The sequence below is a fragment of the Pongo pygmaeus genome, chromosome 11 (assembly GCF_028885625.2).
Source record: "Pongo pygmaeus isolate AG05252 chromosome 11, NHGRI_mPonPyg2-v2.0_pri, whole genome shotgun sequence".
In the NCBI taxonomy this organism is placed as follows: domain Eukaryota; kingdom Metazoa; phylum Chordata; class Mammalia; order Primates; family Hominidae; genus Pongo; species Pongo pygmaeus.
The window spans coordinates 20,580,838-20,595,878 of NC_072384.2; the positions used below are offsets into that span (position 1 = coordinate 20,580,838).

At 38.5% G+C, this 15,041-nt stretch overlaps 1 protein-coding gene across 1 annotated transcript in view; it reads right to left on the reverse strand.

The window, feature by feature from the left end:
• The window catches only part of CNTNAP5 (contactin associated protein family member 5), an 874,937-nt gene that overhangs the window by 463,254 nt on the left and 396,642 nt on the right, over window positions 1-15,041 (reverse strand). Inside the window, exon 6 of the mRNA XM_054478744.1 lies at window positions 7,575-7,759. Within this exon, the coding sequence (XP_054334719.1) occupies window positions 7,575-7,759 (185 nt within the window). The remainder of the gene's footprint in view (window positions 1-7,574; window positions 7,760-15,041) is intronic.

Consider the following 15,041-nt stretch of genomic DNA (forward strand, 5'->3'; position numbering starts at 1 on the left):
TTGGAAAACATTCTACGCACTGTTGAATAGAATGCCTGTGGTTGTTGCGTGGAAAGTTCTGTAAATATCTATTAAGTATATTTGTTCCAGGATGTAGTTTAAATCTATCATTTCTTTGTTGACTTTCTGTCTTGATGACCTGTCTAGTGCTGTCAGTAGAGTATTAAAGTCCCCCACTATTATTTAGTTGCTGTCTATATCTTAGGTCTAGTAGTAATTGTTTTACAAATTTGGGAGCTCCAGAGTTAGGTGCATACATATTTATGATTGTGATAATTTCCTGTTGAACAAGGCCATTTATCACTGTGTAATGACTCTCTTTATCTCTTTTAACTGCTGTTGCTTTAAACTCTGTTTTGTCTAATATAAGAATAGCTACACCTGCTCACTTTTGCTGTCCATTTTCATGGAATGTCTTTTTCCATCCCTTTACCTTAAGTTTATGTGAGTTCTTATGTGTTAGGTGTGTCTCTTGAAGGGAGAAGATGGTTGGTGAACTCTTATCCATTCTGCAATTCTGTATCTTTCAAGTGGAGCATTTAGGCCATTTATATTCAATGTTAATTTTGAGATGTGGGGTAAAATTTCATTCATCGTGCTATTTGTTGCCTGTATACCCTGTTTTTTGTTTTTGTTTTTTAAATTGTATTTTTTGTTTTGTAGGTCCTGTGAGATTTAGGCTTTAGAGAAGCTCTGTTTTGATGTGTTTCCAGGATTTGTTTCAAGATTTAGAGCTCCTTTTAACAGTTCTTGTAGTGCTTGCTTGGTAGTGGCAAATTCTCTCAGCATTTATTTGTCTGAAAAAGACTGTATCTTTCCTTCATTTATGAAGCTTAGTTTTGCTGGGTAAAAATTCTTGGCTGATGGTAGTTTTGTTTGTGGAGGTTGAAGATAAGGCTCCAATCCCTTCTAGCTTGTAGGATTTGTGCTGAGAAATCTGCTGTTAATCTGATAGGTTTTCCTTTGTAGGTTACCTGGTGTTTTTGCCTCATGGCTCTTAAGATTCTTTCCTTCATCTTAACTTTAGATAATCTGATGACAATGTGTCTAGGCAATGATCTTTTGGTGATGAATTTCCCAGGTGTTCTTTGAGCTTCTTGTATTTGGATATCTAGTTCTCTAGCAAGGACAGGGAAGTTTTCCTTGATTATTCCCCTAAATTTATTTTCCAAACATTTAGATTTCTCTTCTTCCTCAGGAACGCCAATTATTCTTAGGTTTGATTGTTTAACATAATCCCAGACATCTTGGATGCTTTGTTCATATTTTCTTATTCTATTTTCTTTGCCTTTGTTGGTTTGGGTTTATTCAAAAACCTTGTCTTTGAGCTCCGACATTCTTTCTTCTACTTGTTTGATTCTATTGCTGAGAATTTTGAGAGCATTTTGCATTTCTTTAAGTGCATCTGTTGATTCCTAAAGTTTTGATTGTTTTTTATTTGTGCTATTTATTTCACTGAATATTTCTCCCTTCACTTCTTGCATGATTTTTTTTTATTTCCTTATGTCGGGCTTTGACTTTCTCTGGTACCTCACTGATTAGCTGAATAACTAACCTTCTGAATTATTTTTCAGGTAAATCAGGGATTTCTTCTTGATTTGGATCCATTGCTGGAAAGCTAGTGTAATTTTTTGGGGGGGTGTTAAAGAACCTTGTTTTGTCATATAACCAGAGTTGGTTTTCTGGTTCCTTCTCATTTGGGTAGCCTATGTGAGAGAGAAGGTCTAGGACACAAGGCTGTTGTACAGTTCCTTATGTCCCACTGGGTGTTTCCTTGATGTAGTACTCTCCCCCTTTTCCTAGGGATGCGGCTTCCTGAGAGCCAAGCTGTAGTGATTGTTATCTCTCTTCTGGATCTGGCCACCCAGCAAGTCTACCAGGCTCTGTGCTGGTACTGTGGGTTGTCTACCCAGAACTGTGAGTCTCTCAGCCATGGATATGGGCACCTGCTCCAGTGGAGGTTGCAGGGGCCTGAAGTGGACTCTGTGAAGATCTGTAGCTTTGTTTGATTAATGCACTACTTTTGTTCTGGTTGGCCTTCTCCCAGGAGCTGGCATTTTCAAGAAAGCATCAACCTTAGTAGTATGGAGAGGAACAGGTAGTGGCCAGGGCACCAGATCTCCTGAGTATATGCCCTTTGTCTTCATTTACTAGGGTGGGTAGGGAAGGACCATTAGGTGGTGGAAGGGCTAGGCATGTCTGAACTCAGACTCTACTTGGGCAGGTCTTGTGGCAACTGCTGTGGAGGATTGGGGTGAGGTTCCCAGGTCAATGAAGTTATGTTCCTAGAAGGATTATGGGTGCCTTTGCTGTGTCATGCAGGTTGTCAGGGAAGTGGGCAAAGCTGGCAGTCGCAGGCCTCACCCAGCTCCCATGCAACACAAAGGGCTAGTCTCACTCTCACCGTGCCGCACCCTCAACAGCATCAAGTCTGTTTCCAAGCAGTGGGAAAGCAGGGCTGTGAACTTGTCCTAGGCTACCCGCCTCTCAGCTGCAAAAATAAGTAGGGCTTTCCTGCTTCCCCTACCTGTGGATTCTGGACACTGGATTCATGCCCTCCCTTGAGTTCTGGCCAGGAGACTTCTCAATGGGTTCAAATTGTTATGAAGTTCAGCTAGAGATTTCCTTCTCCCTATGGCCTTTTCTCAGTGCCTCTGGTAGCCCTCCTGAAGGTCCACTGTGAAGCAAGGCAGAAATTGACTCAGCAAGCCCACAGGGATTTTCCTGCTTTTTCCTCATTTGGGTATTTTGCCCAGCTTTCTAAATTCAATGAGCTCCAAGTAAGGTCAGAATGTTCTCCCGTAATCTAGACCTTCGGGTTCCCCAGTCGGGGTTTGTGTTCAGGAGCAGATGATCCTCCTTTTGTGGGATGATCTCCCTTTCCCTCCACAGTTTGGGCACTCGCAGTATTTGGGGTGTCTCCTGGGTCCTGCAGGAGCAATCTGCTTCTTTTGGAGGGTCTGTGTGTCCTCCGGGCTTTCCTAATGTATTCCTGCAGTGGTTCTGGAGCCAAAGTTCACAATGTGAGTCTCCACACGCTGTTTTGCCTGTCTGAGTGGGAACTGCAATCTAGCCCTGCCTCAAAAGTGTGATTTTTTTTTTTGAAGTACTTTTTAAAGTTCCTGGGAGGATGACATAATTATATAGTTTTTTTGGTGAACAGTCACATGGTTTTAAAAAATTTTATATAGACAAATTTTTTTATATATTTTAGTTCCAAGTTTCTGGATTTTATGCCATTCCTAGAAGAACTCCAGCACTCTTATGTTTAAAAAATATGATCTCTATTTAAAACTTCTGTGAAACTTATTCTTAGAGATTAAACATCTATGTGTTTTAAAATGTTTAGTTCAATCTAATTTTTTGTTTTTTTGACTAAGAATTTTCATTGAAAATATATTTTGTACTTTGTAAAATGCCTTTTCAGTATCTATGAAGTGATAATATGTAAATCAAATACGTATGTGTATATATATATACATTGTATATTTGTGTGTGTACATATATACATTATGTGTGTGTGTGTGTATATATATATATATATATATATATATTTTTTTTTTTTTTAAAGAGACGGGGTCTTATTCTGTTACTCAGGCTGGAGTGCAGTGGTGCTATCATAGCTCACTGCAGCCTCAAACTGGGCTCAAGCCATCCTCCCTCCTCAGCCTCCCAAGTAGCTGGGACTACAGAAAAAACAACGCGCCTGACTCCTGAATCATATATATTTTTCAAATATGTTTTCAACAGTTTAAGAGCTTACAAAATAGCTATGTAAAACAAGATTACTGAGCACTCTTGATAAGAAAAGACTTCTTGGATTACAAAAATGTTAGAAAAGAACTATTTTTTCTAAAGATCCTAAAAATATCTTTTTTTCTAAAGCCCTTCTGCTCCAGGCTGGAAGTAAACTGAGCTGCTACAATCCTTCTCGCAGCTTTTGGAGAAGTCACATGGGTTAAGTGATGTAAACTGAGAAGACATTTTAATGAGAAGTAAAGGATCTACATTCTGCCCCTTTTTTTTTTTTTTTTTTTTTTGACAGCAGATTCTGTGAGCCCTTGTCTGTTTGCCTTCTGGGCAGGAAGGGAAACAGACCACTGCAGACATCTTAGTGCAGCAAAGTTCATGCTAGTTGCTTTATAGAAAGTCATTGTGTCATTTGATTGATATCCCCTAAGGTAGTCTAAGATGAAGAATGAAAGCTACTACCTTTTCTTGCCATTATTACCACATCATGGTAAAGAGTAAAAAGAAACATAGGTTTGCATAATTATATTTGCTTTGATATAAAATTAGATAGGGTACAGAAGTATATATCAGAGTAGTACATGCTCCAAAAATTAGTCATTGGCATACAAAGACATGACTGTCGTCCTCTAGCTGGTGATGTCCAGGCCTCATTTGTGCACATATGGGCGCATGGCAGAAAGCAAATCAATGTAGATTCTAATTGATATGCAACACTGTGATAAAATAGACCTTAGATTTACATATCCTGTTTAGCTCCATTCCTTCCAACAGGGGTGCGGATCTTGCTTCTGGATGACTGAAGTTAGAAATTTTTATTTCCCAGGTTTACACAGTCAGTTACTGGTCATGTGGTGAGTAGGACACAGGGTTTCTGCACCAGTGCTCTTTCATCTCCACACAGCCTTCGGGGTGAATCTTCAAAGGCTGGAGGTTTCTCTTGACATGTAACTCTTGTCTTCCAGTACAGCTAATGTCAAACGCCGCTATTACAGCCAATCTATCTTCTTTTATGATCATTGGAGCAAGCTGGCTGAACAATCTGGAGAAGACTTGAATTCCCTAAAGCAGAGGTTACTTCAGAGGAATGTTTCAAGGTGGCTCTTTCCTAGGGAGCACATTTTATAAAGCACCAAGACATCCATGCATGCCCTGAAGAAATCAGTTCCAACTTCATCGGATTTCATTTCCCTAAATGCTGACTTTCACTGTAATGTCACTCAGCTGTGATTTCATACAGATTCCACACACAAGAGACAAAAGATAAGCAGACATGGGCTTGTAAATAAACATTAAATCTGGCAACAGAGTGAATTTTAGAACCATCTTCTGCGACATTAAAGGGAAAGTATGTGGGGAGAATGACGAGACTTCCAGATGATTTTATAGGTTTTGTTTTTGTTTTTTTTTGCTGTTGTTGTTGTCTTCGAGTTTATAAAAGATATCTCTTTTCTTTGAGGTGGTTCCAATATTGAGTGTGTTCTTTCTTTTGTCAATCAATTAAACAAGTTGACAAAGGAGAGCAATTGATATTCACAGATTTCCAGTTTTCAGCAACTCAAAAATATCCACCTGTTATCTTGTATTCTGAGTCAAAGAGCGACAAATTCTTTTTTGAAGTTAATGAATGGCATATTTTATCCACAGTATACTAAACTAAGGTTAAGATCAAAAGAGCTCTCTTATTCTCATGATAATGATTGAAAAAATAAGTCCCGATTTTTCAATTATTCATCTCTACCTCCACTGTTCTATTATCTATCCCACTAGTGATTGAAATTGTCTCCTAGCAGGCTGTCCAGGGTGGGACACAGGAACACACACATACCCACAGGTATGTACATGTTGGTGTGCTATGACTGTGTATCCAAATGTAAGATTCTTTTAATGATATTAACAATGTGTAGCACACAATTTATGAATAATGATAAAATATGCAATAATCTATTATTATAAGTTCTGTATACCAGTTGAGTTTTATAGAATGCTTTTGCTGACCTTTGTTGAATGATTTTATCTGTAGCACTTAAAGTCTGTGTCATATATTCCTTTTGAAAAATTTCTTTATTGCCTTTACAACCCTTTAAAAATGTAAAAATTAGTCTTAACTCACATGTCATAAAAAAACAGGCCTCAAGCCAGACAAGCCAGGTAGTTTTCCGACCCCTGGTCTAGACAATGCACAAAACAATAAACCAGCCCCTGATTTGTAATGTACGTCAGCCTCTGTGGTACAAGTATTTCCACTATGGTAGACTTCAAGCTGTCAAAGGGTTTTCACTGAACATGGAATTGGGAAGAACTGTGTTGTAGCTGCCCAACCTACAGTATCCCCACAACACAGATTGAATAGTCATGAAATTCCTCCAGAGCACCTTTAGTTAAAAGAGACAGGCAAATCGATATAATATAGTGAAATAATTAGAAATCAATGAATGTATTAGCTTTTAAAACTAATTTCAAGTTTATATAACTTAATTATTATTATTATTATTTTGAGACGGAGTCTCACTCTGTCTCCCGGGCTGGAGTACAGTGGCACAATCTCAGCTCACTGCAAGCTCCACCTCCCAGGTTCAAGCGATTCTCCTGCCTCAGCCTCCCGAGTATCAGGGACTACAGGCGTGAGACGCCACGCCTGGCTAGTTTTTTTGTGTTTTTAGTAGTGACGGGGTTTCACCATGTTAGCCAGGATGGTCTCTATCTCCTGACCTCGTGATCTGCTGGTCTCAGCTTCCCAAAGTGCTGAGATTACAGGTGTGAGCTACCATGCCCGGCCAACTTAATTTTTAATAATGGCCAGGTTAACCAAAGGCTCACAAAATTTCTGAAAATCTAACACTTGAAACTCATGAACTGTTAACAAGCTGACTCAAACACACCACTGATGGCGTATTCTTTTGAATTCCATAAATACTGGACTGTTTGACATTTTTTGAACCATGCTCTGTCATGCCTCCCCAATCTTCTAACCCTATTATTTCAAGACTTAGCAGCATCTCCTGCTAGAAAAATTCTGCCATTTTTCAAGGTTGAATTAAGTGCCCTGTTTCCTATATAAATACATAACTATATAAATATAAAATTTCTCTATTCTAAACCTTCAGTGACAGGGGCTTCATCCACTGTAGCCTTAACCTCCTTGTTCTGCAAGAGCTTATCTCAGTTTCTCCAACACAGAGACTAGACATTTATGGCCCAGCAGAGCCAGGTGTACAGCAGAGGCACAACATGCATTCCTTGAACTGAACTACTAGCAAAGCTGGCAAACTCTTGGCTGCCAGTTTGCAGAGCTTTGTGCAACCTTCTTTGCATTGAATTGGTGCATTTCACTGTACCCCTTCTACAAGACAGCGGGGAAGAAACAGCTCGCCACGGTATTAGTTAACAGTTTGCATCGGAAGAGTGAAAGTCAAAGGGTAGTGTCTCGACTGTAGGTTTTAGATTCCATGGGTTTTGTTTATAATTTAAGTATCTTTCATCACCACAGATAATTGAAGTCTTTTTTTAAGGAGGTACATAACCAAGAGACTAGGCAGCGGCACAGAAAGGCTACAAGCAGAAAAAAAATGAGAAGGAGACCTGCTGATTTTAAAATGCACAGAGCTGTTATCTTGTGGTTTAGCCCATCACTCCTTCACTGCTCAGATTCTCTGGCTGCACTCCTTTCCTTGTTGACTATCTGGCATAGATGGAGGAAGTAAGTCCCAGGGTAAGACTCCTCAGTGCCCCACCATTTCTCTCAGTTGCTCTGCTCACTGATTTTCTTGCTGCGTTCATTGAAGCAAGGGGCTGAGGAGGTGCAGGAAGGAGGATCAACTCACCTCATAGTCAATGTCTAAGGCATCCGTCTCGCCCTTGGTGCGGAAGTGCTGTGTGTGCTTGTCCACCGTGAAGTTCACCTGCTTGCCCACCCGCTCGATGAGGACCGAGTGCCAGTGCTGGTCATCCAGGAGGCTGCCCAGGGTGGCAGAGGGCAAGCTGCTGCTGAGCCGTGCTTTGCTGTCATCTGTGAAGAGGGGAGAGAAGCAAGATGATGTCTGTGTCCAAGGGCAGCTTTGCATACCAGAATGCTCCACAAGCAAAGGCAGCTATCTCTGTTCTAAAGGCAAAGAATGATGTCTCCCTACAGGCCTGGAACTGTGCTGGACCTGGGAAGGAATAACAAGCTTTGCCCACAGATTCCAGAATCAAATTCAATATGCATACCTCCTTCCAGACAAAATAGGGCATGTTTTCAAGACTTGAAAAATTAAATAATAAAAGGAACTATGTCCTTATGGCTACATAAATATGATTGAAAATGGGGATTTTGTTTTTAGAAAGAATGCCTATTCTTTGAGTTAGAATGGTTCTTGAGTGGATAAAGCCAATTAGGAGCTGTGCCTGGGAGGAGGGGTAAAGCTGGGATACGTAAAGGGAAGACAGCTGGTAAGTTTGTGGGCAAAAGCAGCGGCAAGGAAATAATCATCCCATATGCCATGGCTGAGTACCTACTGTATGAATGGCACTTAGGAAGAAATAACTTTCATCTTTAATCCTCTAAGGGAAAATTATCATCTCCATTTGACAAATAGGAACTCTGAGGCTCAGGGAGGTGAGACATGAATGCCTCAAGTACAGTCAGGACTTGAATCTAGGTCTGCCTCATCCTTTTTACTTTGACCACAGCTATGGATCATGGCTCGGGTCATACTGTTGAGGATTTAGCCTCTGTTGAGTTTGGAAGACCCCCTTGAGAAGAAATGAGCGATGCAGGTGGAAAGGCGTGCTTTGCAATCCAACCTGCCTGGTTCCCCCTCCCCCTCCTTCTCTCTCAATTTTATGGAAGTCCCTGGCTGTACCCTTCTACCAAAAAGATTACAGCTTTTATCTTCCCCTGCAGAACTTGCATCAACCTTAGCAAAATGAACAATTAAATAGAACTAAAGTTTGTGTATATATATATTTTCAATTTTTGCAACATTTTATATGTTAAGTTCCTTAGTAACTGAAAGCTAAATGTCTGTCTCCTCCCTCTTGGGAAGTGTTTTCTCCAGTACAGCTGCAGCAGCCTGTTCAACAGTGTGACATTCAGCAGGCAGGAGCTGCCACTTGCCCGAAGGCTGCTCACTTCCACCTCCATTATGGCCCAAGGCACTATTCCCTTCACTGAGTAACTTGGTTGCTTCATATAAGGTTAGAATCATCAAACTCATTATAATTAGAAAAGTAGAGCTGGTGAATTAATAGCTGACTTGATTTCATTGGTGTGTTCCACAACTTCTGAGTTTTCATTGTTTGATGGATTATGCTAATGAATTAGAAGATATTTTCATTTTTTCTCCCTCCCTCCCTTTCTTTCTCCTATAGAAAGGTATTGTGAGCCGGGTGCAGTGGCTCACGCCTATAATCCCAGCACTTTGGGAGGCTGAGGCAGGCGGATCACCTGAGGTCAGGAGTTTGAGACCAGGCTGGCCAATGTGGTGAAACCCCATCTCTACTAAAAACACACACAAAAAAATTAGCCAGGCGAGGTGATGGGCACCAGTAATCCCAGCTACTTGAGAGGCTCAGGCAGGAGAATCGCTTGAACCTGGGAAGCGGAGATTGCAGTGAGCTGAGATCGAGCCATTGCACTCCAGCCTGGGCCAGGCCACAAGAGCAAAACTTAATCAAAAAAAAAAAAAAAGTTATTTGTGTGATCCACCTGAGCTGGTCACAGTGACAAGTAATGTGTCAAGGAGACATGGAGTTTAAAGATATACTGTCCTCTCTGAAGGTCTTAGTGGTCTTAGTGTAGAGATGCTCATCAAATAAATCTATAAAATGTATGCAGGTTTCCAGCACTTAGTGCACAGAGTCATGGAAATGCAGAGTGCGGTACTGTGAAACCCTCCTTATGCAGCAAGGACAGGCTGAAACCTGAGGGAAGGAGGAGCATGGTTGCAAGGCCAGGAGAAGCAGCAGCCAGGTTTAGAGATGTAGGGGAGCGTGGCCCAGGACTTCCAGCGGCTGAGTGCCAGGAGCTCGTCGGCCTGGATCCCATTATCCAGGACTTTGTAGGCTAGGTGACACAGTTTACACCTTTTTTTAAGAAATGGAACTTTGAGTAGGCAGAGGTTACTAATGCAGATTACTGTGTTTTTTTGTTTGTTTGTTTTGAGATGCAGTCTACCTGTGTCACTCAGGCTGGAGTGAGTGCAATGGCACGATCTGGGCTCACTGCAACCCCTGCCTCCTGGATTCCAGCGATTCTCCTGCCTCAGCCTCTAGAATAGCTGGGATTACAGGTGTGGGCCACCCACGAGGCTAATTTTTTTAATTTTTGGTAGAAACGGGTTTTCACCATGTTGACTCGGCTGGTCTTGAACTCCTGACCTCGAGTGATCCTCTGCCCCGACTTCCCAAAGTGCTGGGATTACAGGTGTGAGCCACCGCACCCAGCCAGCAGATTACTTTTAAGAAAGGTTATTTTGGCAGCTGTGTGGGAATTGGCTTAGAAGGTAAGACTGGCTATAAGATTGGCCATAATCTGGATAGATGGGGCATAAAGGGGTTCAGGCAAGAAGAGTACAGGAAGAATGGGATCCAAGTAATAATGAGGCGTTGGCAGGAGGTGGTCTCCAGGTGACGGAGATAGAACAAAGAACACCACCACCGCCGCCCCACACACAGTTTTTATGTATAAAATGAAATGATTCAGGAGCTAACACTGGCTGAAGGAAACTTTATGCTTTATAAACTGTCAGTTCTAGATGTAACAAGGCAGGTAGATTTAATATTGGAGTTTTCACTTTGAAATTGAGCTGCATCTCACTTTTTTCTTAAAATAAGAAAGGCATCGAACAATAACTTATTAATAATAAGTCCAAATATTAAACATTTGAAAATTTAAAGTGATTATACATCACACACACACACACACACACTCACACACACACACAAAAAAAAACACGGCAAGGAATTACACCCTTTCCCCAACTTATTTGTTCTATGTGATGTTTTTGTGGCCTTTAATGAGCTACTGAGTTCTTTAATAGAACCAATAATAATAATGATGAAAATAAAATATTTTCATATTTTCCACTCTATCCTGCTTCAAAAGATAAATTTTATAAGTATTATGAATCAGTCAAACTGATTTTATTTTTTACGTAACTTTGCGTATAGTAACACACCCTCCCTGCCTCCCTTCCTCACTTCCTCCATCTGCTCATCTTCCATAGCCCCAGGTAATCACTGCTGTTAATGTCTTGCTTGTGCTTTCAGAAAAATATTAGGTGTATGCAAGCAGCAAAAATAGATTTTCTTTATTTCTACTCATTTAATTTTTTACACTGATGGTAAAATAGAATGTGCATTTATCTCCAACTTTCCATTTTTATTTAATCTATCCTGAAAATCTTTATCAAAATCCAAAGAGGTTTCCCATCCTTTTTATAGCTGCATAGTATTCCATGCTCTAATATACATACATATATAAATATAATACATGATGTATATAAATAAAATATGATACATAATTCTATGTAAATAATATATAATCATATATATGATATATAGAACATATCATATTTCACTTAATGAGCTTCCTAGTGATATAAATTTAGATGTCTCTATTTACTTTAGATCTTTAAACTGTTGAAATACTTTATTATGTGGATATTATCTCGTTTGGGCACAAGCATATTTGTAGCATTTATTCGTAGATGAAGAATTGGAGGACAAAGGCTTTCATGTTGGCAATTTTGACAAACACTGCCAAATTGTCCTATATAAAGACCATGCCTATTTAAATGCCTAGGAGTGCCTTTACCACAGGCTTGCCAACAACGTATGGTCTAGCTTTAAAATTTGGCCTGTCTGGTAGGTTAAAAAAGTGCATTTCTGAGTAATTTTAATATGCATTTCTTTTAATAAGAATAAGATTGAAAGTCTTTTTATTTTTATTTCCTTTTCTTTGAACTGTCTCTTCCTATATTTTGCCTGTGATATGAATTTTGAAAATATCTTTTGGCTTTTCTTTATTTGTGTTTGATGCTGCTTTTCTGTTTTTGTTTGTTTGATTGATTTTTTTAAATTCACCACTCAGGTATTTGTGTATTGGGAACAAATCTATCATTTTTCTTTTATACCTTCTGGATTTGTATAATAGTTTAAAAGGTTCTCTTTATTCTGAGATCATTGAAGAATTCTTCTAGTTTTCTCTACGTCCTTTCAACTGAAATTTATTCTGATGTATGTTATGAGGCACAGTTCTACCTTTATGTTTTGAGATGGCTACTAAATTGTCTAAATTCCACTATTTTAAAATTCTTGAGTGGCCTTATTTAGTGAAATAGATTGTATAACTTTAAAATGGCAGGAGAACGCTAGTAAATTGGATAGGGTGGTATTTGTTATGTTGACTGGATCAAGGTTCTCTAAATACATGATTGGGATCTTCAAATCCTAAAGCTTCCAGTAGTAGGTTATGTCGGTTGTTGCTCACTGTACCCTTCTTGCATCCCCTGCCACCTTCATCACCACCATCTCAATAGGCAGGAACATCTCCACTGTGGGAAGCAGAGCCAACATCAGTAACCTTACCTTTACCCTCCTCAAGGTCTAATGTCAGCCCTTTCTCTCCTGGGTCTTAATTTTGGCTCAGAAAGTTTGCTACTCTCATTGCATCCAACAATTCAGCTCCTTATAATTTTAAGACTTTAGGAAAATAAAAGTACTTCTTCTTAAATAAATAGTGACTACCTTTCACTTACTGCATCTAACGAAACTATAAACTTAATTAACACACATCATTTTATGCAAAGTAGCTCATGCAATTTTTATGAATACTTAAAGAAATTTGTTGACCTTTTCTCAAAAGTGGATTAGCATTGCTCCTTGTTTACATCGTTCATTTACTTAGTGCATATATATATATATATATATATATATATATGCCCAAAGATAATGCAAAATTGAGTCCCACCAATTCTATGGAGAAACATTTCAGTTAGTATCAAGGGACTTAAACTTATGTTCACAACTTTTTGCCCAGTAATCCACTTTCTCTAAATGTATTCTAAAAGAGCAAGCTGAAATGTTGTGGAAAAATGTTTAAGTGGCTAGTGATTTAAAAATTGGATATAATGTCCAATAATTTGGAAGGAGAAAAAAAATCTGAGTACATTTATGTAGACTCACCAGATGAAGTATTATATTAAATAGCCATCAAAATGATATTTATAAAATACTTACATTATTTCAAAAGTATACTCAGTAGTGACTGCCCTTTTTGATAAAATTAAAAGTAATATTTAATAAATAGAATACTCAATAATTAGACTATACTGATTTAAAATATACATGAGCAGAAGACAAAAATACAAAATCTAGACTAAAAACAATTCTGGAAAAGGCACAAATAAGCACTATGTGTGGATAAAACTGAAGAATGCATTTATCATAATCATTTTTTTTTCTTTTCTCTGTGTTTTAGAGTGAGCATAACTATTTTGGATAACGAGAAAAATAAACTTCATTAAAAACACAATCCTCATGCTGCATAGTATATTTGTTGAAGACTATATATCACTGATGTGTAATTATTGAGTCTCTTGGGAATTACAAGTTACTTATTAATTAACCAAAAAGGACCACATATGGATAAATTTCATCACTCTTTCTCCATTAGTTATTCTATACCAACACTCAGATATTTTATATCAAAACAAGTTTAGTGAAACTTGATTTGGTTAAAAAATTGGGAAAACAAAATTTCTGCTCTTCATTAAAAAAGGATGTTTAGAATTGTATTTATGAGAAGTGTAGGATGGTAGTCCTCAGAAATGTTTCATTTTCCCTAGAAATTTCCATTATTAGAGATCACAAAACACTTAATTCTCAAGAAATTATCAAACTCGTGATGTTAGAATATCTATTTTAACTTTTATCTCAGTGGCATTTGAGGTTCAATTACTAGTTTTAACTAGTCTCTAATTTCTTAAGACAAAGATAAAAATTTTCATGGGCAATTGTGAAGGACAAAAACAATAAAACTATACAGAAACTAACTTTTGGGTCAGAAATAGATAAGGGAAATAATTATTTCTAATGAAATAAAACTTGTTTTCGTGTGGTTTAAAATATAGTTAAAACAAAATAATATGTTTACTACCCAAGGCCCTAAGAAATATAACAATTTTTATAGGAAGCTTGAAATGTTTGCAAAAAGTGTTTAACTTTACCTGTTTATTCTCCTCCCTCCCCACCAAGATGCTGTGGATAAGCATGCCAATTCTTTCACCCTTACTTAGAACTCACATTTTCTGGTAAAGGGCATGCGTGTTGCACTATTTTCAACCAAATGCCTTGTTTGATTAAATCTTCTTTCTAGGTCTTATCTTAACTGTTCAAACATGGATGTCACTTTAACTTTCATAATCTGTGAATTTCAGACAGCCTGAGAAAAAGGGGATGGGAACTCTTATGTTTAAGATTGTATTTGAGCAAAAAAAAAGTCATTCTTGAAAAGGGCTTGATTTACTCTTGATAAAATAGGTGGCCACTCATGTGAATTCCCTCATGACTGCCTCCATCAGATCATCAGAATCAACGTTCCCAACCACTTTTAATTTGTCAGACTATCAACACTAATATTCACTTGTATTTCTTAAGCTTCTCACACAAGTTAAACACTTCACATATGTTGTTATAATTATTCCTGACTATAATAACCCTGCAGAAAGGTGAGTCTCCAAGAAGCCACAAGTTTTATCTAAGGACTCAAAGAATTGGGGTTACAACCCAACTCTATTTGACTCCAAAGCTAAAACTCTCTCCACTACTCTTAGTGGAAAAATGGATACTCTCATTCTCCCTCTTTTCTTACGCTCTTACTATCTCTATCTCCCATATATGCATGTAAGCTATGTAGCTTAGTAGGAATGGAGGGCATTCTTTTGCAAAGGAATTTAATGGATTGGAAAACAGGGAGCTGTAGAAAAGTAAAATGGGGCAACACTAAGAAGGGAGGACATGACACAGAATAAGAAGACAAGTTTCACCTCCCTGTCCCAGCCAGTATTATAAAGGTACCCCCTTTCAACTTTGTTTGGCAGTACGCAAAGCTAGTGAATGGTCTCCTAAGCATCCAAGTGAGAGCCCTGAAGAAAATAAGAAACGGACAGGAAGCAATGTGATTTCAATGAACTTGACTCTCAATCCAGAGCAAGTCTCTATGTTTCACTAAAGCAATGAAACACATGTCCTTAGTTGTTAAGAAATTTCTAAATTGTATTGACTAAAACACTCTCCAGATTTAGGAG